Below are 22,593 nucleotides of genomic sequence, written 5' to 3'. Positions count from 1 at the left end.
GTCCAAATATCACAGGAGACATATTTACACATTTTCTGTTGATGAGAAAGTGATCTTTTATACATGAACAAATAATTTAAATTCAATGTCTATATTGGACTTTTAAATTTAAACTACTTAGAAACAATTTCTACTTAAAAATCATATTTTTACATTTTGTGAAGTGATCATGAAACTACACAAAGCTAACAACTCATCAGATTTGGAAATACAGTCAATATATTTGTGAACAAAGGCAATATTGTATGCAGAAGTGAAAGTGCCTATGTTTTCTTATATTAGTTAAAAGCTATCATTAGCCAGTGTCTTGCCTCATTCTGGAGCATTGCATCCTAATATTCCTGTGGGTCTGGTGATGGTCATGACTGCATTAAGTTCTGCTTTCTGTAATAATAGCTAGGAACTAGACTTTCTTACTATCTCCTTATCTTTTACTGTCCTTTCATGTAGAATTGGGCCTTTCTCATGTTTTCAAGTTTTCCTGACTTCCTTTGCTATCATACAAAATGAAGCTTGTCTCCTCTCACTTTGTCCTGTGTGCTTGCACAGTGCTGTGGATGTTAGGGCTCAGGTTATACAAGAAAAAACATTCTACATTTCTCATAGGTCAGGGCCAGTGGCTGCATTTTCTGCAATGCTTCACAAGGTGGAACTAGAAACAAGAAATTATTCAATTAAGCCTCTAATGTTCACCACTGTAGCAACAAATAGGCTACTTCTGAAGCTGTTCTATCTGTCTCTGAAGGAGTATTCCCTTAGTACTGGAGAATAGAGTTGTGTCAAAGTACCAATTTTCAAGAGTGTTCAGCTGCAAAAATGACACTTTTTATGTGCAGAAGAACTTGCTTTTGTTATTTGCAGAGATAGAAGGAGAGTGCCTTTCCCATACTGGAAATCAATAAAGCTTTTCCCTCCATGCCATGGGTTATTATAGAAAAAATCCTACCCATGTTCCTGAAGATTACTTGTAGAAGGTGATTATTGAGATGGAGCTAGCTCTGCTATTCCTGTAGGCAGGCATCTGGAGGCTGCATGCTGTTGGAAAAAGGATATGATGAGCAGGCATTCAGGACATTATTGCTCAGGCATCATGCCTAGGTTAAGAAGTTTGCATTGGACTGTTTTGAGCGAATACCTCCTGGAGTCCCAAACAAGTTCTGTTATGATTTCTCATAGCAAGTCATTACCACAACACATTCAGGAAAGTCTTTTGGAGTTATTTAGCTGGGATTTTACAATAGTAAAAGGATACAGCCTGTAGCCTAGTACCTAGTTCTCATATGACCTTTCTTTTGTAAGCCGCTGCGGGCAGAATGGCCAGCAAGCCTTGCTAGGTAGGCACTACTCAATTTTATGTTCTTCTCTTTACCAGCTATGAGATGTTATGTGGCAAGCTAACCTCTCCTAGTTAAAGACTTCCGTTCTGCAAATGGACAGAGAAAGACTTTTCAGGGCTGTTGTGAAGATTAAATAAGATCACATTTTTACAGTGCCTGGCATATAGATGGGAGCAACATGCTCCTCTCCCATGACACATGAAATCCGGACAGCTCTCAGATTGGCAAGCAGGCTTGCCTCCTAACCAGTTCCTTTTTTACTGATATTACAATGGAAAGTGACTTTCTTGCTAGAATGTACATAAATGTATTCATATTCTTTTTGGAAGAAAGCATATAGAAAATAAAGTCCTTTCTGTATCCAGAAACAAAAGTCACTTTCTTAGTTTCTCTACTCATATCTATTTCCTCACATAAGACTTTAACCTCATAATTATTTCCATATCATTTAATCTTATATGATATAATATATCACATATTATTAAAGCAAATTATTATTATACATAAAATTAATATTATGACTGTATTAAAATTAAGTATAGATTATATTAAATATAACATTATTTTACATGCAATATAATACATTTCATTAAGAAACTACATTTTAAATATATCCTTAAACCATGTTTAACAAGATATTTTATTTGGGGCTATAGAGATGGCCTAGCAGTTAAGGCATTTGCCAAAAAAGCCAAAGGACCCTGGTTCGATTCTCCAGGACCAGGTGTACAGGGGTTACATGAGTCTGGAGTTTTTTTGCAGTGGCTGGAGGCCCTAGGGCCCATCCTCTTTCTCCCTTTCTTAAAATAAATTAACATTTTGTTTATTTAAGAGACAGAGAAAGAGGGGGAGAGAGAGAGAGAAGAGAAAATGGGTGTGCCAGGGCCACTAGCCACTGCAAACAAACTAAAGATGCATGTGTCACCTTGTACATCTGACTTAAGTGAGTACAGGGGAATTGAATCTTGGTCCTTAGGCTTTGCAGGCAGTGCCTTAACTGCTAAGGCATCTCTTCAAACCCTTACACCAATTTTAATTTTTAAATCAATGAGAGTCACCCTTAGTTATAAGGGTGATAAGGGAACAAAAGAGATAATCATTAAAGAGGAAGGTAAAATTATAGAGCTGTGGAGGTGAGATTTGCTCACAGGGCACTGCAAGGTGCAGAATGGAGTAGTATTTGTCTTCCTAGTTGCACTTGCCGTCCTGTCTTGTCTAAGGCATTACATGGTCCTGGGTATTTTAGTAGACACATCATATTGTATTTTTCCCCATCTAACTTAAAGTGTGTCAAAATGTTTCCATTGCTTTACTCTCAGTTGAAGTAAAATCCCTTCTTTCACACCCTTTACTTGTAGAAGTGAAACTTGGGGAAGTCTGCTGCTGGGGCATTACTAAATGTAGTCCTTTGCAAGCACTCTCTATTCCTTGCTTCCATCCTGATGGGCCCTGTGAAGTTTAAAATTGTCAGTGGCTATATTAGTGATGACTCCTTATAGTTTTATTGATTAAATGTGTCAATACCTCTGTCCTTATCAATCAATAGACATTTGTACAGGATTGAGGGAAAGTAAGACTCTGTTGTAAGTTGCAAGAGAATAAACTTCCAGTTCTCCATTAATTGACATCTACCAGTGAGTTAAGATATGCTCCAGTTGTAGTTACTAGAACTAGTAATTACACTAGGTATATTGGGTCCAATTTTAATTTGGGCATTTGTAACAACATGAATATATAATGCAATGTTTGCCAAAATGTCCCTTCTATTTTCTTCTGATATTTTCCAGCTGTTTCAATCAGTAATAATTTATTCTAAGTGAATCCATGCTGGCCCCATTGGCCTTAAATTCTTTCCTTTCTCTCCATAAATTATATCTTTAATAATTAATTTCATGCTCTGCCTGTGATTGATTTCTAGTTCACTTGTGTACAATTAGAAGATACTGTAGCCTCTCTGTTTGCTTTTCTTTAAACAAAGGAAACCTGCATATTTCCAGGAATAAGTATGTCTTCTATTCTTTAAAGAGTAACAAAAAAGATTCCACTCTCCAGTTTATGAATGATAATTGAATTTTAAAAAATATATGAGGATGGAAAGCTTCCTTAATTTTGGAGCAGAAACCCTCCAGAGACCGATCATTATTGGAGGGATATGGTCTTATTAAGTAGATCAGACTGGGTTGGAACTTGCATTCAACTTGCCAAGTCCTGTGATTAAAGTGCATGTGCCACCCACCTAATTATGGATTTTTATCCTACTATGCTCCTACTAAACTACCCTCTTCTGCCAGAGTGAATCAACACCGGAATCAAGAACTTTGCACCCCCAGAGCCACTTCAAAGTCTCTGCTAAGTGAGTAGTCCCACAGGGGCCCTGTTATCTCCCAGAGACAACCCTGGACCGCCTCATTTTATTCTCCTTCTGTGTTACTACAGTGCTTTTAGAAAAGAATCGACTATTATGTATATATAGTTTTTAATTCTAGGTTAAAAAGAGTATGTTCCTTTTTTGTTAAAATTGATGAAATAGTGTTTTTTTTTTTTTTTTGTCTTTAATAATGTTGTCTTATTTAAATGTAAGCAATGAGAAAGATGCTGACCGGGACTTCTTTTGACCTGTACCTTCCCAAGGTCACCTATAAAATTAGATAAAAGCCATAAATCCACAGTAAGAAAATTTACTTAATAAAAATCATTGTTTTAATTTAGTTTACTTATGTTGTAAAATGCTTATCCTGTGTTTGTCTGGGTTTGGTATTAAGGGAATTACATGAAACTTATAAGTGAGACACCATATGCAAGATTGGCATGAAGATGAAGTTGCTTATCTTTTTTTGTTGCTATAACGAATATCTGATAAAAGCAACTTTAAAAAGTAAGGGCTTATATTTCGCAGTCAGAAGGGATGCATTCCCTCATGGCCCAACAAGGCAGGTAGGCAGGGCCATGAAGCAGTTGGTCACATTGTATCCACAGTCAGAAAGTGGTGAATTCTGGTGTTCAAGTGCTCAGTTAGCTTTTTCCTTTTTCTGGAGTCCAAGACCCCAGCCCATGGAATGGCACCAACAACAGTTAGGGTAGATCTTCCCATGCCAAGTTATTCTAAGCTTGCCTCCAGCCACCATGCCCAGACATTTGTTTCCTTGGTGGATTCTATTTCCTGTCATGTTGACAACAAAACTTTGCCATCATGTGTGGTTTCTTCTAATTACCCACAAAATTTTAAGAACTCAGATATACCCTAACTGTGGTTGGTGCCATTCTATGGTTTGGGGTCTGGAGAGATAGCTCACCTGTTAAAGGCAATTGATTACAAAGCCTGATGGCCTGGGCTTAATTCCCAGTACCTATGTAAAAGCCAAATGCACACTGTGTTATATATGCCTGGATTTTGTTTTCAGTGGCAGCATGCCCTGGTATGCCCATACTTACTCTATGTCTGACTCTCTTTTTCTCTTTCTTTTTGTGTGATTTTCAAAAAAATTAAAAAAAAATGTTGCAAAGGAAACTTCTTTTTTTAAATTTATATTTTTATTGACTACTTCCATAATTATATACAATAGTCCATGGTAATTCCCTCCCTCTCCTCACTTTCCCCTTTGCAGCTTCACTGCCCATCATAACTTTCCCCCTCTCAATTAGTCTTTTTTAGTTTGATGTCATCATATTTTCCTCCTATTATACTGGGCTTGTGTAGGTAGTGAGGTCATGGTATTCAGGCCGTTTTGTATCATTTGAAGGAGTCCTGCTCTTCCTTTGGCTCTTACATTCGTTCTGCCACCTCTTCTGCAATGGACCCTGAGCCTTGGAAGATGTGATAGAGATGTTTCAGTGCTGAGCACTTCTCTGTCACTTCTTAGTACCCTGGTGTCTTCTGCATCATCCCAAGGTCGCAGCCATCTAAAAAGAGAAGCTTCTCTAACCAAAAGTGAGACTAGTAGTAATATATGGGTATGAACTTTAAGAGAAGTACTTATCAGGCAGTTTGGTGAGCATAGTATATACATTTAGCCTGATACTGAAAACCTACTACAGTGGCAGTCATGAGCCCTAGGGTTATAACATCTGTTGGTGTCCGTAATTTTGCAATTTTAAAGTATCATTATTAAATTAATAATAATTAAATATAATTATAAATTATAATTATAAAATATTACATTAAATATGGCTAAATATTAATAATATTAAAACAGGCATAGAAAACCAGTTATAGCTATTCCTGTTAGAAAGTGAGAATATGGAAACAAAAGGAGTCATTGGTCCCAAGCAATTCTGATACCCAAAGCAAATAGTATTGTTTTGCAAGTTTAGGTAAAATTCTTTGTGGGGTTTATGACTCTAGACTCATAAAGTCTCTCTCTCTCTCTCTCTCTCTCTCTCTCTCCATATATATATATATATATATATATATATATATATATATGTATATATATATATTTTGAAGCTAAGATTTCTCACTACACTCTTTCCAACACATACAATTTTAGGAACCCAACAGCCTTCTTTAACTCTGTTCTTTCTGTCATTCTTTAAATAAATAAGCATATTTTTAAAGGATTTTGATTTATTTATTTGAGAGTGACAGAGAAAGAAGAAGAGGCAGAGAGAGAAAATGGGTGCACCAGGGCCTCCAGCCACTGCAAATGAACGCCAGACACGTGCACCCCCTTGTGCATCTGGCTAACATGGGTCCTGGAGAATCGAGCCTCAAACTCAGGTCCTTAGGCTTCACAAGCAAGTGCTTAACTGCTACACCATCTCTCCAGCCCACTTTCTGTCATTTTCAGTCTACATTGGCCACATTTTCACTAGACAACATTCTCAGGAATCTTGCAGATCTCCCATGAATACTTCCGGATTGGCTCCATTAAGCCAGAGACTCCTCCATGACTCCTGCTGTGAGTAACTGTTCTATCCTCCAGGCTCCAGTTAGAAGACTGTGTAATTCCACAGGACAAGCCTACAGCCTGGAGGAGCATTGGTTGGCTGAATATTCTGCTCTGATGACTTTTCTGAAGCATGGATAGAGGTTATTGTCTTTCCACATTTGTGGCATTCTTTCTAGGATGTTTTTCTGACCCCAGCTCTCCTAATTTCAGTGTCTTTTACATCTGACAGGTGGACATTGCCCACTGTGTAAAATACTGGTTCCTTATGTATATTTGTTGTCTCAGTATATTCTACCCCCTTTATACTTTATGATGCATGTGTAAAGAAGAAATATGGCTACATTTTTAACACTTTGGGAATCTCTTCATTTGCAATTTCTCCTTTGAACATAACAGTAAAACATGATAATGCTAAATTTTCTATTTAAGAAGTATTTTTTTCCTCATTCCATCTGGTCTGTCACTGGCAATGCCTTTAATGTCCATATGTCTGCCAATAGTTTGTTCACAAGCAATCTAGGTTTTTCCTATCATAATTCTTAAAATTCCAACCAATATCTGCCTAGTTCACAATTCTAAGGCTATTTGGATATTTTGAAGTATTTGTTACAGCAACACTCAACTTCTTGATACAGAAATCTGCACTAAGTCCTGGGACAGACTTCCACATTATAATAGCTTAAAACAATGCAACACATATTTATTATTTATTATTATACTATATTATTGTTATTATTATTATTATTACAATTAGGAAGGTCAAAAACGCCAAAGCCTTACCTTGTTAAGATCAAGGAAGAGTCAGAACTGCATTCCTTGTGTGACTCCAGCAGCTACTGTGATTCACCTTCTTCTGTTCTCAGTGTCTGAACATCCTTGGCCTCTAGTCCCTTCCACTAACAGTGCCACTTTGCCCTGACTTGTTTTTCTTATCTCAACTTCTCTGACTTTCTCCCTTCTTCTTTCATTTTCTAAGAATTCTACATTGGGCTGTCTTAAATAATAAATCACAAGTCACTCTTGTCATGGTCTTGACTTTTACAACATCTACAAGTCCTGATTCATATATATATATACACACATACACACACACACACACACATATATATATATATATATTTTTTTTCCAGTATCAGAGGAAAAGATACAGCCATTTTGGAGTAGGAAACATTATTCTACTTCCCACACGTTTTTCATAGAGACCTGATAAGAGCTCCAAGATTTCTCTTAGATTAGCACTTCCCTTGAAGCTCATACTCCTTCACAGTCTAAGGGTCACAACATTTTCTCTACAAGTGCCCCTAGGAGAATTCAAAAGTTCTCATTCCATAAGCCAGCATCTCCTTCTTTCTGACTTATTGATGGGCTCAGCTCTAAATTTACCATAATAATCAGAAACACAAAGTAGTCTGCCTAGCTAATGCTACTCTGGATCTATTTCTCAATTTTGTAGTTGAAATGTATTATCCTCACACCAGACTTCCATCAAAACACAGAAAGTGTTCAGGGATAACCAAGCAAACCAACAAGCAGAAACCAAATATCAACTAAAGTGCAACCCTTTACCTCATCATTATAAGTTAGCCAAGAGCAATGACTTCATCATGTTTAGATTTACATGATTTATAAACATAATACCTAGATTAAATGTGTACCATGATTTCTGGTTTTCTCAGATAAACAAATATATGGTGCATTATCAAATTTCCACCTTGATCTGATGTGCACCATAGTCAAATTCATAGCCTAATATATCTCATTTGACTAACATATTTTCCAAATAAATTACTAAAGTATTTTTTCAAGAATATTATCCAAAGTCAGATTATGGCATTGGGAAAATGAAAAAAAAAGCCATCAAAATAATTAAGTTTATGAGTTAAGATAGGGTAAGAAACACAATTCCAGAATGGGAACACTGAAAGGGATTATATGCCTTTAAATTGATTTATTTTCTTGGGTTAATCTAAGTAATTCAAGATTCTCCATAGCTCTCTCCACCCCAACCCATACAGACACACATAATATACAGTATATATATGGTTGGAAGATATAAAATATTGACTAATTTTTCTTCAGAACTCATGTGTGCCTGGATTCTGTATGTTTTATGAGCAGATTAGAAATCCAAAGGAGATACTCAATACCAAATTTCTTAAAGAATATTTGAAAAGTATCAATTGTACTAAAGGATTTCCTGTGTGCCCCATTTATTTCCTCTGCCCGTTCTTTTTTTTTTTTGTATTATTTGTTTATTAGAATAAGAGAGAGAGAGAGAGAGAGAGAGAGAAAGAAGGAATGGTTGCTCCAGTACCTCTAGCCACTGCAAAGGAACTCCAGATGCAGGTGCCACCTCATGCATGTGGCTTACATGGGTCCTAGAGAATCAAACCTGGGCCCTTTGGCTTCGCAGGCAAGCCTCTTAACCACTAAGCTATCTCTTCAGCCCTATTTCCCATTTTGTGTCTTTATTTCTTTTTTTCTTGATGAGAATAGTGAATAGGAAGTATGTCTGACACCTTTGGAAGGAAGGAAAAGGAAGTGCTATGCCTCTGAAGTATATTCCACTAATATTTGAGTCAGAAACCACTAAAACTAATTCCAACAGATGATTCTGAAATCACAGTAAAGGAGGGACTATGGGGAAAAGAGTATAAGTAACTGTTAGTTGCTATCAGCTATGAAAACAAAATACTGTCAAAGAGGGAGGAAGTAAACAATCTGTTACAAAAGCACATTGGTCAATGGCTGAAGCCTGGTCGCTGGGTGCAACTACCAAGTCCACAGTTATGGCAACTTCACCATTAGACTGCTGCGCAGCTCATCAGAACACCTTTACAGGGATCCAAACAACATCAGATTTTTCTGGTACCAACTTTCCCATTCAAAGAGGACTTACCCTTTTACTGATCTCTGGGACTTTTAGAAGGCATTGCAGTTCTTCCCTCACTCTTGCCCTTTGACCCAGTACTTCTTCAGTCTGTTTCAATAGCAGAATTATTGGAGGTGTTTAATGTATCTATAGGAAAAGCATCTCTCCCAAGAGAAAAAAGATTTTGTGTCCAAGCACCAACCTCTCTTCTTAACATTTCTGAAAGTCCACAGATTCCTTGAAGTTTTCCAGCAGTGATCTTCCAGAAAGAACCATGGTCGTATGAACATTTTTTGCTGTAGACAGCTCTGGTTCTCCCACAGGCTTCCATCTCAGGTAAAAGAAGCTTGGGTACCTGGGGAAATGTGGTTGTCAAAAAGAGCATCCAAGCTACTTCAGAAGGTTTTGACTTGATGATCACACATACTTATTATTTTAAACTTTTTCAGGGACAGAAGGGATGATAATGGCTAAGGATCTGAAAAGACTCTTGTTCACTTTCTTTAGGCATTTTTCTGATGAGAACCTTATTCCATATTTTTCTTCATTTTCTTTTTGTTTCTCCTCTTTTCTACTATTCACATTATATCTTGTCATACCTGGCAGAGTTGAGTGACAAGAAAGGACAAGAAAGAAAGAAAGAAAGAGAGAGAGAGAGAGAGAGAGAGAGAGAGAGAGAGGGAGAGAGAGAGAGAGAGAGAGAGAGAGGGAAAGAAAGAAAGAAAGAAAGAAAGAAAGAAAGAAAGAAAGAAAGAAAGAAAGAATAATGCAACATGGTGAAGGATGAGAGAAAACAGCATCTGAGCATCTTCGCGCAAAACACGACTTTCACTCGAATGGCATTTCTCCTGTTCATCGTCCTCAGGCAAAGCCACTGGTCTATAAGTTCACTTTCCAGCACAAATGCACCGGGCAGTGCATTATCGCCCGTGTTGTTCACTTTCTGTGAGAAGGACCAAGGTGATGGGCACGGCTGCTCTTGTTAATGGAGCTGCTGGAAGGCGCACGGTGGAGGTAAGATATGCAAAGAAACTCAGCCTGCGGCACTCTTCTGAAAGGGCTTCTCCATGCAGTTTTCCTAAGTTTCCTTCTCCGTGTGTCCATGTGCGTGCGTGTGTGTGTTTTCTTTATTTCATGACCAGAGACTGAAGAAATGTCTTTACTTCTCCCAAAGTATATCTTCAAACGTGGACCGGCAAGTTTATTATTTTTTTTCTGAGATTTTTATCATTACTTATACATGCATCTCTTTTAAGTAATTAAAACCCCCTTGAGAATGGGCACCGAGTCGTGCTAAATCTTCTATCTATCTGGTGACCTACAAGAAGTGGATGATAGCGACTACGTCAGGACAGTGTTTCTGAGCCTCAGTTTCCCGCCTCTCCTGGGGACGGCTTGGATTCTGTGACATTTCTTTTCCAAAACGAAAAATTCTCTTCTGAGATAATGCTGAGGACAAGAATGAATGCAAGCGATCCCGACACTTGCCCTAGCTTAAACACCCGCCTAGGTTTTACAGACATATAAAAATAATTTCCTGCCTGTCGAGTACCACAGATGACTGCAGCACAGCCCGCAGACCCGCTCACGGCTCGCCGAACCCATTGACAAAGGAGACTTCCCACGCCTGGCCCACAGAGGGCATCCCTGCGCGCGGAGAGCCGACGGGCGCGGGCGGCTCCCCGCTCCTCGTCCGCTCCCTCTTCCCGGAGCCGACGACGTCTTCAGGCCCCCACCCCCTCTCGTGCAATCTCAGCCTGATCCAGTTCGTTTCCCTCCGGTCTCCACATTTTCCCTCCCAGCCCTCCACTTCTCCGGATCAATGGATAGTAAGGCTCCAAGTCCCGGCTCGCACACTGCTGGCGGACACCCCAGTAACAAGTGAGAGCGCTCCGCCCGCGGCCGCCCCAGCCCCCTCCCCCGGCCCCAGCTCGGCAGCAAAGCGCACGGCATCACCAGCTCCTCGCGCGCGGGTTTTTCTCTGCAACTTTCCCAGCCGACGACATGGAAGCCTCTTCCAGCTCCTAATGCGCCGCGGGCCCGGGATCGCTTTCCTTATCCTCTGGGCCCCTGGGTGTCCTGTGCACAGATGACTCCCGAGCCCCGCTGACAGCTGTCTTCCCTGTCCTGGCTGCTGCCTCTGTTTCCTTGAGTTAGTTTCCCAAGGATATTTTTTTAACGGAACTCGGGATCTCTTGGACTGAATGGAACTTTTTGCTGCCCGTTTCTGTTGCTGATTCTGTCAGTGGACAAGGAAAAAGGCTTCGGAGGCAAAAGAGGCGCAGGGGAGGTGGAGGAAGAGGACGAGGAGGAAGAGGAGGAGGAAGAAGCCGAAGGGGCTTGGCGCGGGTGTGTGCATGTGTGCATGCGTGTGTGAGTGCATGTGTGTGAACACCGCCGCTGCCCAGGACCCCCAGCCCCGAAGGTGTTGGCCGAAATATGGAGAATAGTCTTGGATGTGTCTGGGTACCCAAGCTGGCTTTTGTACTCTTCGGAGCTTCCCTGCTCAGCGCGCATCTTCAAGTCACGGGTAAGAAGTCCTTTCCTTTCTTCTCGTCGCCCCCACACCCTGCCACCGTTATCCCCTTCGCCTTCTCATTTTATTTGGCGACAGTAAAATCAGGGTGGAAAGGAAATAGATGTTGGGCGCTCGCTTGGTCCCCACTTCCTCGCGGATGATAAAAGACAGAAGACTTTCTCCCTTGGGGATGGAGGATGTTGGTGGTGAATGCGAGGGCATCCCTTCCCTCTTTCTCAACCCAGTGCTTCTTGCATCGTTGCTTTTACGAATACTTGGCTTCGGTGTGGAGTGCGGGCGGGCTGGCCTGGGCAAGCAATGGGGATGAGCCTGAAAGGAACTGAGCTAAATCCTCAAGCCTCGGAGGCGGATTGGGGTGACAGGAGCAAGCGGACGAGGGTACTGAGGGGGCTTTAAGCCGGTCTGTGCGGGATGAAGCTGATGGGATTGTTTGTGTAAATATGTGCTACTCTGTGTTTGCATTTTTGCACTTGCTGACTGACCAAGGAAAGGGGCAGATAATATGGTTGGGTACTTCGGAGGAGCGGACCATGGTGTCTGAAGAGGACTAGAGTTGCCATGAGAAAAGAGGAAAATTTTCATTTCTTAAACAGCGAATTTGTTCACAAGCTAAGACTCCAAATATCGCCAGGACACCTTCCAACTCCAAATGATTGATCCGAGAAACAATCCCCCAAGCCCTGGCACTTGGCAAACATAGTTTCTAATTAAAAATGAATAAAGTGTGTGAGGATTGGATGGGGCTAAAACAGGACGGGTGGGGGGTCTGAAGCCTGGTACAGTTGCTGCAGCCTAAAACGCGAAGCTGGGTACTGGTGTGTGTGTGTGGGGGGGGGGTGGATTTACAGAAACAAAAAGAACAAGACGATTCTTTATAATGTTCACTGGTTTCACCAGGCTTAATTAAAAGCCAAGGGGTACTGGGATACAGGGAGTCAGCCTGGAGAGAAGAGCCTTTGGTTGACCATGCAAATCCCTTCAGATTTTATCTTTGCCCAAATTCCAACAAGGCTGGGTTTGGGACCAGGAGTTGGTAGGAGCGCCCCAGAGCCTGTGCCTTGGAAATTAACAGGAACCAGAATGAAACCAGCTGCCAAGTCCCCAGCCTCGTTGGAGCCCAAGGCTCTGGCTTTCTTGTCCCTGCTGCGTCCCACGTAGCCAAGGGTTGCAGAAAATGCGCCTCTTCGTGGTGGCAGGGGATTCAGGCAGCCAAGCGCCCAGCCAGCTGAGGCTTCGCACAGGCAGGCGCGGCCACACGCAGCCAGAAATGCATCTATCAGAGCACATGCACTGGACTCTCCATCCCGGCCCGAGACAGCATCGCGCGCGCTCGGGTGTGTGTGTGTGTGTGTGTGTGTGTGTGTGTGTGTGTGTGTGTGTGTGTGTGTGTGTGTGTGTCTGCTAGTGTGTGCAAGGGTAGCATACGCACCCGCTGCTCCCCCCCTGTCTCAGCCCCTCCTCCCCAGCTCCTCTCTCCTGGAGCTTTGTCCTCAGCGGTTACTCGCCAAAGGTGGGCAACTGTGGTGCTGTGGAACGGGGCGGGGAGGGGCGGCCTACCCTCGCAGAAATGAATAGGTGTCTTTAAAAAAATTCCCTCCTTGAGACCACAGATGCCTCCATACACGTACAGAAAACCCCTCCTTGTATCCTGAGATCTATTTGCTTTCTTTCTGCTTGTATGGGACCACCAGGACAGGGGAAGGGAACTTGGGAGGAGATCTTCTTGCTGAGTGGAAAGTCCACAGGACAGAGGGGGCCTGACGGCTGACAATACCAAATTATACAGTGTACCAAAATGTGCAGTGTTTTGAATTGGACGACAATATCTTAAAGCCAGTTCCCAAATGACTGTTGTCCTGCAGTCACTAGGAGTAGATGAATGGAGGTAGATTTAATAAATGTTTTATTAATCATTAAACATTCCCTTCCCCCTTACTTACGTTTCTTGTTTATAGATTTAGTGTTATTTGTTAATTACTGTTTTATTTTAATTTCCTCCCCAAAATTTTCTCTTCATTGACAAATGTATAGCTTATAAATATATGACAGAATTATACACATTCATGGGAAATGCCTGTGGATGGGCTTGGGCATCTCTGGCATTGGAACTTCTCTGCACTTCTGAATCCATTTCTGTTATTAGCTAATGATAGCGAAGCTGCATGCAGTTTCCAGAAAAGTGGGTGGAGCACTTTAAGGTTATTGCCAGCTCAGATTACTCAGGTACTCTTTGCTCATTTTACAATTTCAATATTATAATTTCCTTTTAGTACTTTCCCCTCTTTGGTGTGATGGTTGGCAGGGGAAATGATAGCGCACTCCAAGAAAGGACCAGTAGGAGGTGCCCTTCATGAGGTCAAGTGTCTCCTACAGCATTGAAATTCCCATTCAGCAGAGTGTTCTAAACACTTTGTTGACTGGTAACAAAGGATTATGGAGACAAGCACAGTAGCACCAGCCCTGCCTCACTTTCTAGGGAAGGTCTTGCAGCTGCTGTGGACTTGAAGGAGATTGTTAGGACATAAGAAAAAGACATCCCTGAACAGCATCAGCCTAGGGTGATGAAGCTGAGGAAGGAGGAGAGTGGATTTTCAGTTGGCTCCTATGGGATGCCCTCCTTTATATTTGACATGAGTCACAGGCAGACAAAGCATGTTAAGTCTCCAGATCTCAGGTAAGATGGGAAATTTAGATGTTAGATGATAATGAATGAAATAGAAGCTATACCCATTAATTGTTCATGGATTGTTTTGAGTATGTTCTGTGAGAGTTTATGTGGTCTAGACATGGTAAAGTGAGGTTTGTATTTGATCTGTCCACTGCTTTCTCATGTCCTCAAACAAAACAGATCAGGTGCATTATCTGAGTTTGTCATGGAGCAAAGGGATGATGATAGGACCTGAGGTCACTGGGTAGGCTGGCCATCCACTAACTGTGAGTGCTATAGTATAAATCACTGGTGACCTGTCACAGTATCCATTTCCCATCCGGCAGCAGCTGCCCTCTGAGTTATGAAGCATGTGCAATGGCCAGCACATGTGTTCAATGTGAATATATTAGGCTCAGTGCATTTGCTTTAATGCTCTTAAAAGCTGAGTTAGTGTGAGCTGCTGATAGGCACATTTTGTGGAAAGAGATTTATAACTTCTCAATGTGTATGACTTCTATTTATTCCTCAGCAAGTTAACCTCTGCACAAGCTTTCTTATTGTTTCCCCAAGGAGGATGATTATTCACCTCAAATTCCTGGGGGAAGGTTCTGCTAGAAGTTCATCTTGGAGTATAGGGTCTAGAAGGATGAATGTGGATTTCTAAAGCAATAAGTAATTTGTCAAGAGATCTGGGGAGTTGATGAAATGGGGAAATGAATTTCTTGGGGAAAGGTGATGGTTTTACTTGTTTCAAGGGAGGGCTGGGGTACTGTTAAGCTTCCCACCACACGGGTACTTACTTCAGTAGCATTTTTCCTGAGAACAATATTTCTCCCTTCCTGGCCTGGGTTCCCATTGTTTATGGGCATGGAGTTGTTCCTTCACATGTCATTTGCTCCTGAGATGTTTCCAGCAACACACAGTAGGCTCATCATCTAGGATGACCATTTTGTTATGGATATAGCCCTGATTTAAATCTTGACTTTCTAGCCAAAGCATTTTTTTTTTTTTTAATTTTCACCTGGTGCTGAAAGTTTAAGGGCATTCTGAAGTTTCTGAACCAAGAGTTTCATGAGAGACTTCATACTTTGAGTACATTTCTGAAGCAAATCATTTACTGATTTTTAGAAAGCACCATTTTAAACTTTGTATATGATATGATTTCAAGATACAATTAGCAGTCAGGATAATTGCATGAGACATGGATCTAATTATTTTAGGGGTAGTTGTCTTAAGTTAGCATGCGAATCAGATTCATATAAGGAAGTATTGCATCCACCTCTGCCTTCTTTCTAGGTGTATAACCAATGGTCCTCATGACTTTATCTCTGAAGGATTTTTAGTCTCATCACAGCTCACTCCAGTTTCCATAATCCTGGATTGCTTTACTGTCATAAACTCATGTCAAATTAGGTACACATTGCTATGTTTGGTTAATTATTGTGCAACTACTAGCTCAAATTATAATATTTGTTGTATTAATATATCTCCAATGATAATATCTTAGGTGAACTATTGATGTAAATTTTAAGAAAAGTTAACATTGTTTAAGTAAAAAAAAAATAATGACATAAACCCTCTGAGGATTGTTTGATTAATAACTACAGATAAAAAAGTCACTTGATTCTGAAAAAAATATCATAATCCCTGAGGTGAAATGGGAAATACTATGCACACTTATAATTCATACAATATAAATGTGGCACATTTTTGTTTCTCTTTTTTCATCACAATAGTACAGAAGAGGATTCAAGAGTTGAAAGACTTGTCACAAGCGTTATAACTTAATGAATCCTAGCTTGAGATCTCACTAATTTAGGATTGTTAATACATTGAATTAGATATCAGCACAATTCCTGCTGAGTTGCTCAACAGCCTCCTGTGGCCTTCCTGCTTAGCTCCAGCCTAGTTGGGCAACACTAGCAACCTCTTCATACAGTCCCGGAAAGAATTTCTCACTGTGATATGAAGTCCTTAGTTCTTAGGCATTATGTCGAACATGTACAGTCATGGAGACTTGCCTTAAAATAAATTTTAAAATTTTCATAAGTGCTGCTTTTAGTGGAGAATGAAGCTATACCAAAACTAGATCAGTAGTCCCATTACCCTAGGAAATCCACCTGTGTTCTGAGACACACTGTTGTGCTAGAAGATCCACTTGTGTTCTCAGTAGACCCATTACCATAGGAAATCCACCTGTGTTCTCAGTAGTACCATTCCCCTAGGGAATCCTCCTATGTGTTAAACTGTTAACCTAGGAGATCCACCTGTGTTGTCAATAGTCCCATTCCCCTAGGAGATACAACTATGTTCTCAGGAACATTGTTAACCTAGGAGATCCACCTGTGTTCTCAATAGTACAGTTCCACTAGGAGGCTCGCCTGTGACCTAAGTAGTACTCTTACCTAGGAGATTTGCATACAGCCAGGGCTACTAAAGTTCTAGAGCTCTACTGGGTAATAGGGTACCCTAACTTAGGATATATGTTCACATAGGTGTTATCAGGTTGGAGTAAAAGAAACTTTGATGCAATTTTCCATCAAAGTTTCTATTACTCAGAAATCAGAACATATCTCAATGACTTTCTGTAATATTTATGCTGCACATGGATTCATTTATTTAAGACAGTTTCCTTCAAAACTAGACCACAAGTAAAGTAAATCTTATACTTGCTGATAAGAAAGAATGATCAACCAGATTGTTTTCCCTGTAGGCCAATAAAAAAAATGTGTAAGACAAAATTATATGTTACATATGCCAAGTGAGTAATAGCAAAAAAATAAAATTCAAATTATCATGCACCTTTATAATTGCAGCACTCAGGAAAATTGCAGCACAATTTAGTACCATACTTTTGCTTCTCCCACATGAGAGTGTTGTTCCTTATCTTACATTTCTCAGGCTAAGCACTGTGCTAACAAGAAGAAATACAGGTTGGCTGATTGATGATCAAAATTATTATAGAGCTCTAAGTTCTTGGACAAATTTAGCCTGAGGTTTAAAAAAAAAAACACAAAACCACTGTGACTCAGCTTTTAAGCAGAAATATTTTCCTTGATAATTTAGAAATGTCCAATTTTTGCCCTATGGTGTGGGTTAAAAATGGATAATAATGTGTATCTGATTGATCATGTCTCCCTTTTCATTATCAATAGTAATTTACCAATAGTCACCATTTTATGCATTGCTTTCTTTATTATTATTATTTTATTATTAATATTGTGAAACGTATTTTGTATGGATATATCATATATTGGCACCCTCTTTTCCCTAGTTCCTACCCTCACTCTGCTGTGGATGTTCCTCCGTGGAGGTGCAGGTATTCCCTATGGTTTTGTGGGTTATGTGTTGTGGGAGCAGCAGTCAGTTATTTTGAGGGGGGAAGGGAATGCCTCTGGGCATGATGTCTCAATGTGTGGCTCTTATAGTCTTTCCAAAAATTTTTTGCAAAATTATTTTGCAAAATTCTCTGAGCAGTGGTGGGTGTGTTTTAAGTTTACTTCAGTGATGAGCTCTCAGGAGCCTCTGGATCTCTGCTTTAGTAAGTGTTGAGTGTCCTCAGGGTCTGTCTCCTTCACCTGGCAGCACTCTTGTTCATCTCCTCAGGTCCTCTGCAGTTTCAGTTGTGGCTTGGCTGAAATGCAAGGGGAAGTTTATCTCCTTGGGTCTCACTGCCTTCTGAAAAAAGAAGAAGAGATTCTCCAATGGAGAGTGAAGTCAACATAGTTTAAATGGGATAAGAATTCTGATCTGGCTCCCAATTCCAGATATAGGTTCCTTTACACTGGGCAGATCTCTTAGCTGGTGAGAAAGCTATTGAATTGCTTTCCATTGCCATCTATGAATAGTTTCAAATAGCCCTAACATTCAAACCTTTTATTTCTTAGAGGAAAGTCCAACAAAAACACTGATATTCTCCCATATTTATTTATCATAGTATGTGTATCGTTATGCACTACTTGGATGTGAAGGTTTCTTTCTTCTGCTAAATTTCTGGAGCCTAATGCCAATAGTCTATTGACTTTCTTTTTAAATATTGTTTAGTGTGGTCTCATGAATCCAAGTTCCATGACTTCCTCCTGTATTTATGTTTTTCATAATTTCCAGGGAAGAAGACTCTTTACCCACTGGTAATTTTTGTGATGGAACTTGGCAGGGGCAGTTATTGCTGCTGTAAAGTGCTCCTCCTTGTTCTTTGGTTTCCTTTCAATGCAGTTTATTGACAGAGGGGTAGCTTTTGGAAATATACATGACCAAAATGGCCAGTGCAATTAGTTGAATCTTTATAATATGCTTTAATGAGAAATATCCACTTTTTAGAGAATTGTGACCTAATGGGAAGATTTTTCAGTACCACTGTATTTAGCCTACCTAAAATGTTCTTAAATCTGCACTTTCATTACTATGAAAAAATAGAGGAACTATGTAGGTAATATAAGTGATACCAACTCAAACTATTTGTCTTAGTAACTGATATTTCTTGTTAAATCCCATCATATTTTGATTTTACTAAAATTTTCACGGTCTTTTGGAGTTATATCTCTACTCAACTGCCTGATAAGTATGTTATTTTTTTTTCACCTGTTTTTAGATCCCATAAATCACCGTAACTCAATTATATCATTTGATAAAGACGATTTCTGAAAACCTTATATCATACAGGGTGATGCTTTTTTACCCAATTGGTAGCAGCTTTTAATTGTGTTCTACTAAGAATTTCATTCTATACTTATAGAATATATTTTTCTTACATCATTATGTCTGGCTATTTGAGATACTCCTTGTCTTTCTTCTTCTCTTTGTATTCATTAGATTTATCAAAGTTTTATTTGAACAGTATCTAAGGCAAGGGAACAGATTCCAAATCAGGGCCTGAGACCCTTGATAGAGGATAAGAGCTCTAATTCAGCGTAATTAATGATTTTGTAGCACTGCTGAAATCTGATATCAATTGGGATGCCGTTTGTCCTCCATACAGTCTGTATGTCCTTGTTAAAGGAAGGTGTGGGGTGCAGCATCCTAGTGCTTTACCAGTTCTAGTGTTGTACGATGTCTGTGTAATTAATAATACTAGAGATCACGACAACAGTCATAAAACAAAAAGTACCCATTAACATTTTTCTGAGTTTTGCATCAGTTTGGGCTTAATACCCTGCTTTTTATGGTATATTTTTCACTCTGAATACAGATATCTTTAACAGGCTATTTTGCTTTACTGTATGTTATTGGTATAAAACTGTATTTATTGTTTTCTGACTTGTATTATAGGTAAACATTAAGCTTTTGAAATTCATCTGTGTAGCTATATTAAGGCTGAGTTTTCAATCATTTTACTGTATACTATTCCATGATATTAATTAACTAAAATTTATTAAATCCATTGCTGATATAATTTTTAGAACACAGATATTTTCTATAGGCAAGAGTGCAGCTTTGAACAATTCAATACATATTCTTCAGTAAAAATACATCACCCTGTCTAAAGTGCACACCTGGGCGTGGAATAGCTGAGTCATGAAAAAGACATCTTTATTTTAGGAGGCAGTGACACATCACATTTATTTAAACTCCTGCCAGGAGCAGATGAAACTCTTCTTTGTTTCCTGTCTCCACCAACACTTGGTATTTTCATTTGCTTAATTTGCCTTCATCTGTTGGATGTGAATTAACATCTCATTATAGGTTGAATTTGCATTTCCCTGATTGCTAATAAAATTGAACATTTTTTTTCTCACAAATTTGTTGGCCATTTGTGATTTCAGCAAAATACCTCTATGATTCTATTTCTCCAACTGAGCATCTATTTGCTTTTAGACATGAATACCATTGGTAGTTATTCTGTTTCTCCATCTGATGAAACTTGTTTTGAGGAAGAGAGGTTATCAGCAGTATAACTTTAAGGAAGTTGTTAAGAATACTGCATCGTACTGACCTTACTCCAGGCTCTACTTAAGCACCTTCCAAAAATATACATTAAATTTTATTTATGAAATGTAGTCTCTGTCACTGCAAGATAATGGTTTTGGAGAGCTATGCTTGACTTCTGACCCTTATTGTGTCTATGTGGAGAACCACTTATAGGAAAACAGGATGCTGGGACCAGGCCTAATTTCATGAACATTAGGAATCTCCTGATTATGGCAGAACTGAAGGATGTCTATATTACAAATTTTAAATGGTTGAAAACAAATACAACTTAAAAATACTCAATATGATCATTTGATCTTGGGTATATTTCCAGTGAAGTAAAACATACATGGCTGTGGGTATCACACAAACACCTATGCTTGGCACATGTGTATTTTCTTAATTATTTCAACTGGTCCCATGGGACAAGCTAATGACGGTCTCTTGATGACATAAAGCACTGGGAAGCTTGAAGTGGCCTCTGTAGCATGTTGCCTTCTGTGCTGACTCATTAGAGATGTGAACCCAGGCTGAGGCATCTAAGCAAGCCCCTGTCCTGAGAGTCCTCCATCTATTGTTCCCACATCTTTCCTCAGCCTCATGGGATCCCAGGAGAATATAAATTAGAGAGAAAATCTGCAAAGCTTTCTCTTTCATGTCTAATGTCTGGGCAGAGCTGTTCCCTGCAGGACAATTTTTTTTATTATTTCCTCTCTCTAGTTTGAAACATCTCCAGGGATGGTTTGTTGACTGTTTCCCTTGGGAAACTTTTCACCAGCATATCAGCTTTTGCTGCTCACAATTTATTTTGCAATTCATCTTAAGTAATTCTTTTCTAAACGTTCCTCTCATCACCTGTGTCAACTGTTTCTGGGTTCCTGTTTTCCCCTTTCAATGGCACTGCCTCTTCTGTGCAAAAACATGTTAAATAATTCTTGCGATAAATCACTCTTGCCTTCCTGGGTAGTCTTTACTTAACCTGAGTATAAATATGTAATTCATGTAATCTTTTCTCTTATTCCTCCAAAAGCTTAATCGTATTTTTTCTTACCTGAACTCCTTTCAGTTTGTTTATATCTTTCTGCCAATCAAGAACCCCAAATTTAGTGTGTTCTTCTAAATAAGATCTCCCAAGTAGTACATTGTAAAATATAAACTCAGCTTAGTTTTTAACTTATGGTACAGGAAAAGGTATGCATTTTGTCTTAAAACTTTTGCCCTCAGTGTTTTTTATTTGTCTATTCATTTTTGCACGTAGATGTCCCAGTGAGTAGCACAATTATTAAGGTATGGTAAGATCAAATAAAGAGTATCTGATTCAGATGACAGTTATGAGCACTTAGCACAGGTAATGACAAAACGAATGGAAAGTTTCAGTCTATTTCTGCCCGCCCTGTGAGCTTATCTTGAAGCAAAGGAGACCGGTATACACAGAGCTAAGTAGGACACAAGGCAGAACAAAGTACTCATTAAAAAAGAATACAAGCAAAGTGGGACAGACTGGAAAATGTTAACTATAATGTTTATGTTTTATATAAATAATGTATTGAAATTAGCCAGATGGGCTGAAAGAGCCAATTCTTTCATCCCTGTATCTTTAGATTGATTGGTTTGGCTGTAAAAAAGAGCAAAGAGGTAAAGAGTTATCAATCTTGTTTAGATTGAATCATAAGCTGGATGTGTGGCACTCACCTTTAAAACTTGAGAGGTACTGAAGGCTGGGTGAGCATGAGCTTGAGGCCAGACTAAGCAACTGAGGGAGCTCAATGCCAGTCTAGACTACAAAGAAAGAACCTACGTCAATAAAACAAAAGAAAGTAAAGTGAAATACAGTAAATAAGGTTTAGGTGTGGTAAGAATGGAGTTACCACAGTTCTTTTTTTTTTTTTTTTTTTTCTTACAGATATTGGTAAACTTGCTATAAACATACCATCACACTCCAGTGGCCATTTTTCCACATATTTACTGAGTCGTCCAGGCAGTGTTATTGTGGAGAGAGTTTAGAGCCCGGTGGTTAATTGACATGATAACTAACCTTCAACTTCAATTTGACAACACTTTGAAAGTAGGAAGGTATTTTATGGAAGAGGTCCAGATCACAAAAGGCTTCTAGGAGAAAGTTGTGTTTGTGTTGGCACCTGAAGAATGTAGGAACTATTTAAAAGGAAATTATTTGTAGAAAAGCAGGTAAGAAAAGTGGTTTCCTAGAACCTGTGGTGGTGGGAAGAATAGTGAGTTCCAAGAGGATTAATGTATCTAGAACCTTAGAAACAGTATGCCAGTGATTTCGCTAAGGCTTCCAACCTTTTATCATCATCTTCACCAACAGCTGCTTCTCATTCTCACCAAATGCTGGTTGAATCCATTGGAATGAGTTCACATCAAGGAGCATTCTCTAA

At 39.5% G+C, this 22,593-nt stretch overlaps 1 protein-coding gene across 3 annotated transcripts in view; it reads left to right on the top strand.

Annotated features, from left to right (window-relative positions):
• The first annotated feature begins 10,968 nt into the window (after nucleotides 1-10,968).
• Nucleotides 10,969-22,593, top strand: part of Dcc (DCC netrin 1 receptor) — a 1,292,030-nt gene continuing 1,280,405 nt past the window's right edge. Inside the window, exon 1 of one of the 3 annotated variants that reach the window (XM_045143229.1) lies at nucleotides 10,969-11,628. In XM_045143229.1, the coding sequence (XP_044999164.1) occupies nucleotides 11,538-11,628 (91 nt within the window). In that variant the 5' untranslated portion in view covers nucleotides 10,969-11,537. The remainder of the gene's footprint in view (nucleotides 11,629-22,593) is intronic. The other 2 variants (XM_004667488.2, XM_045143230.1) reach the window with 2 other exon arrangements.

This window comes from Jaculus jaculus, chromosome 2, assembly GCF_020740685.1.
Source record: "Jaculus jaculus isolate mJacJac1 chromosome 2, mJacJac1.mat.Y.cur, whole genome shotgun sequence".
Lineage (NCBI taxonomy): Eukaryota > Metazoa > Chordata > Mammalia > Rodentia > Dipodidae > Jaculus > Jaculus jaculus.
Note: the sequence above shows the minus strand (reverse complement) of the source record. Positions and strands in the feature narration are given on the sequence as shown.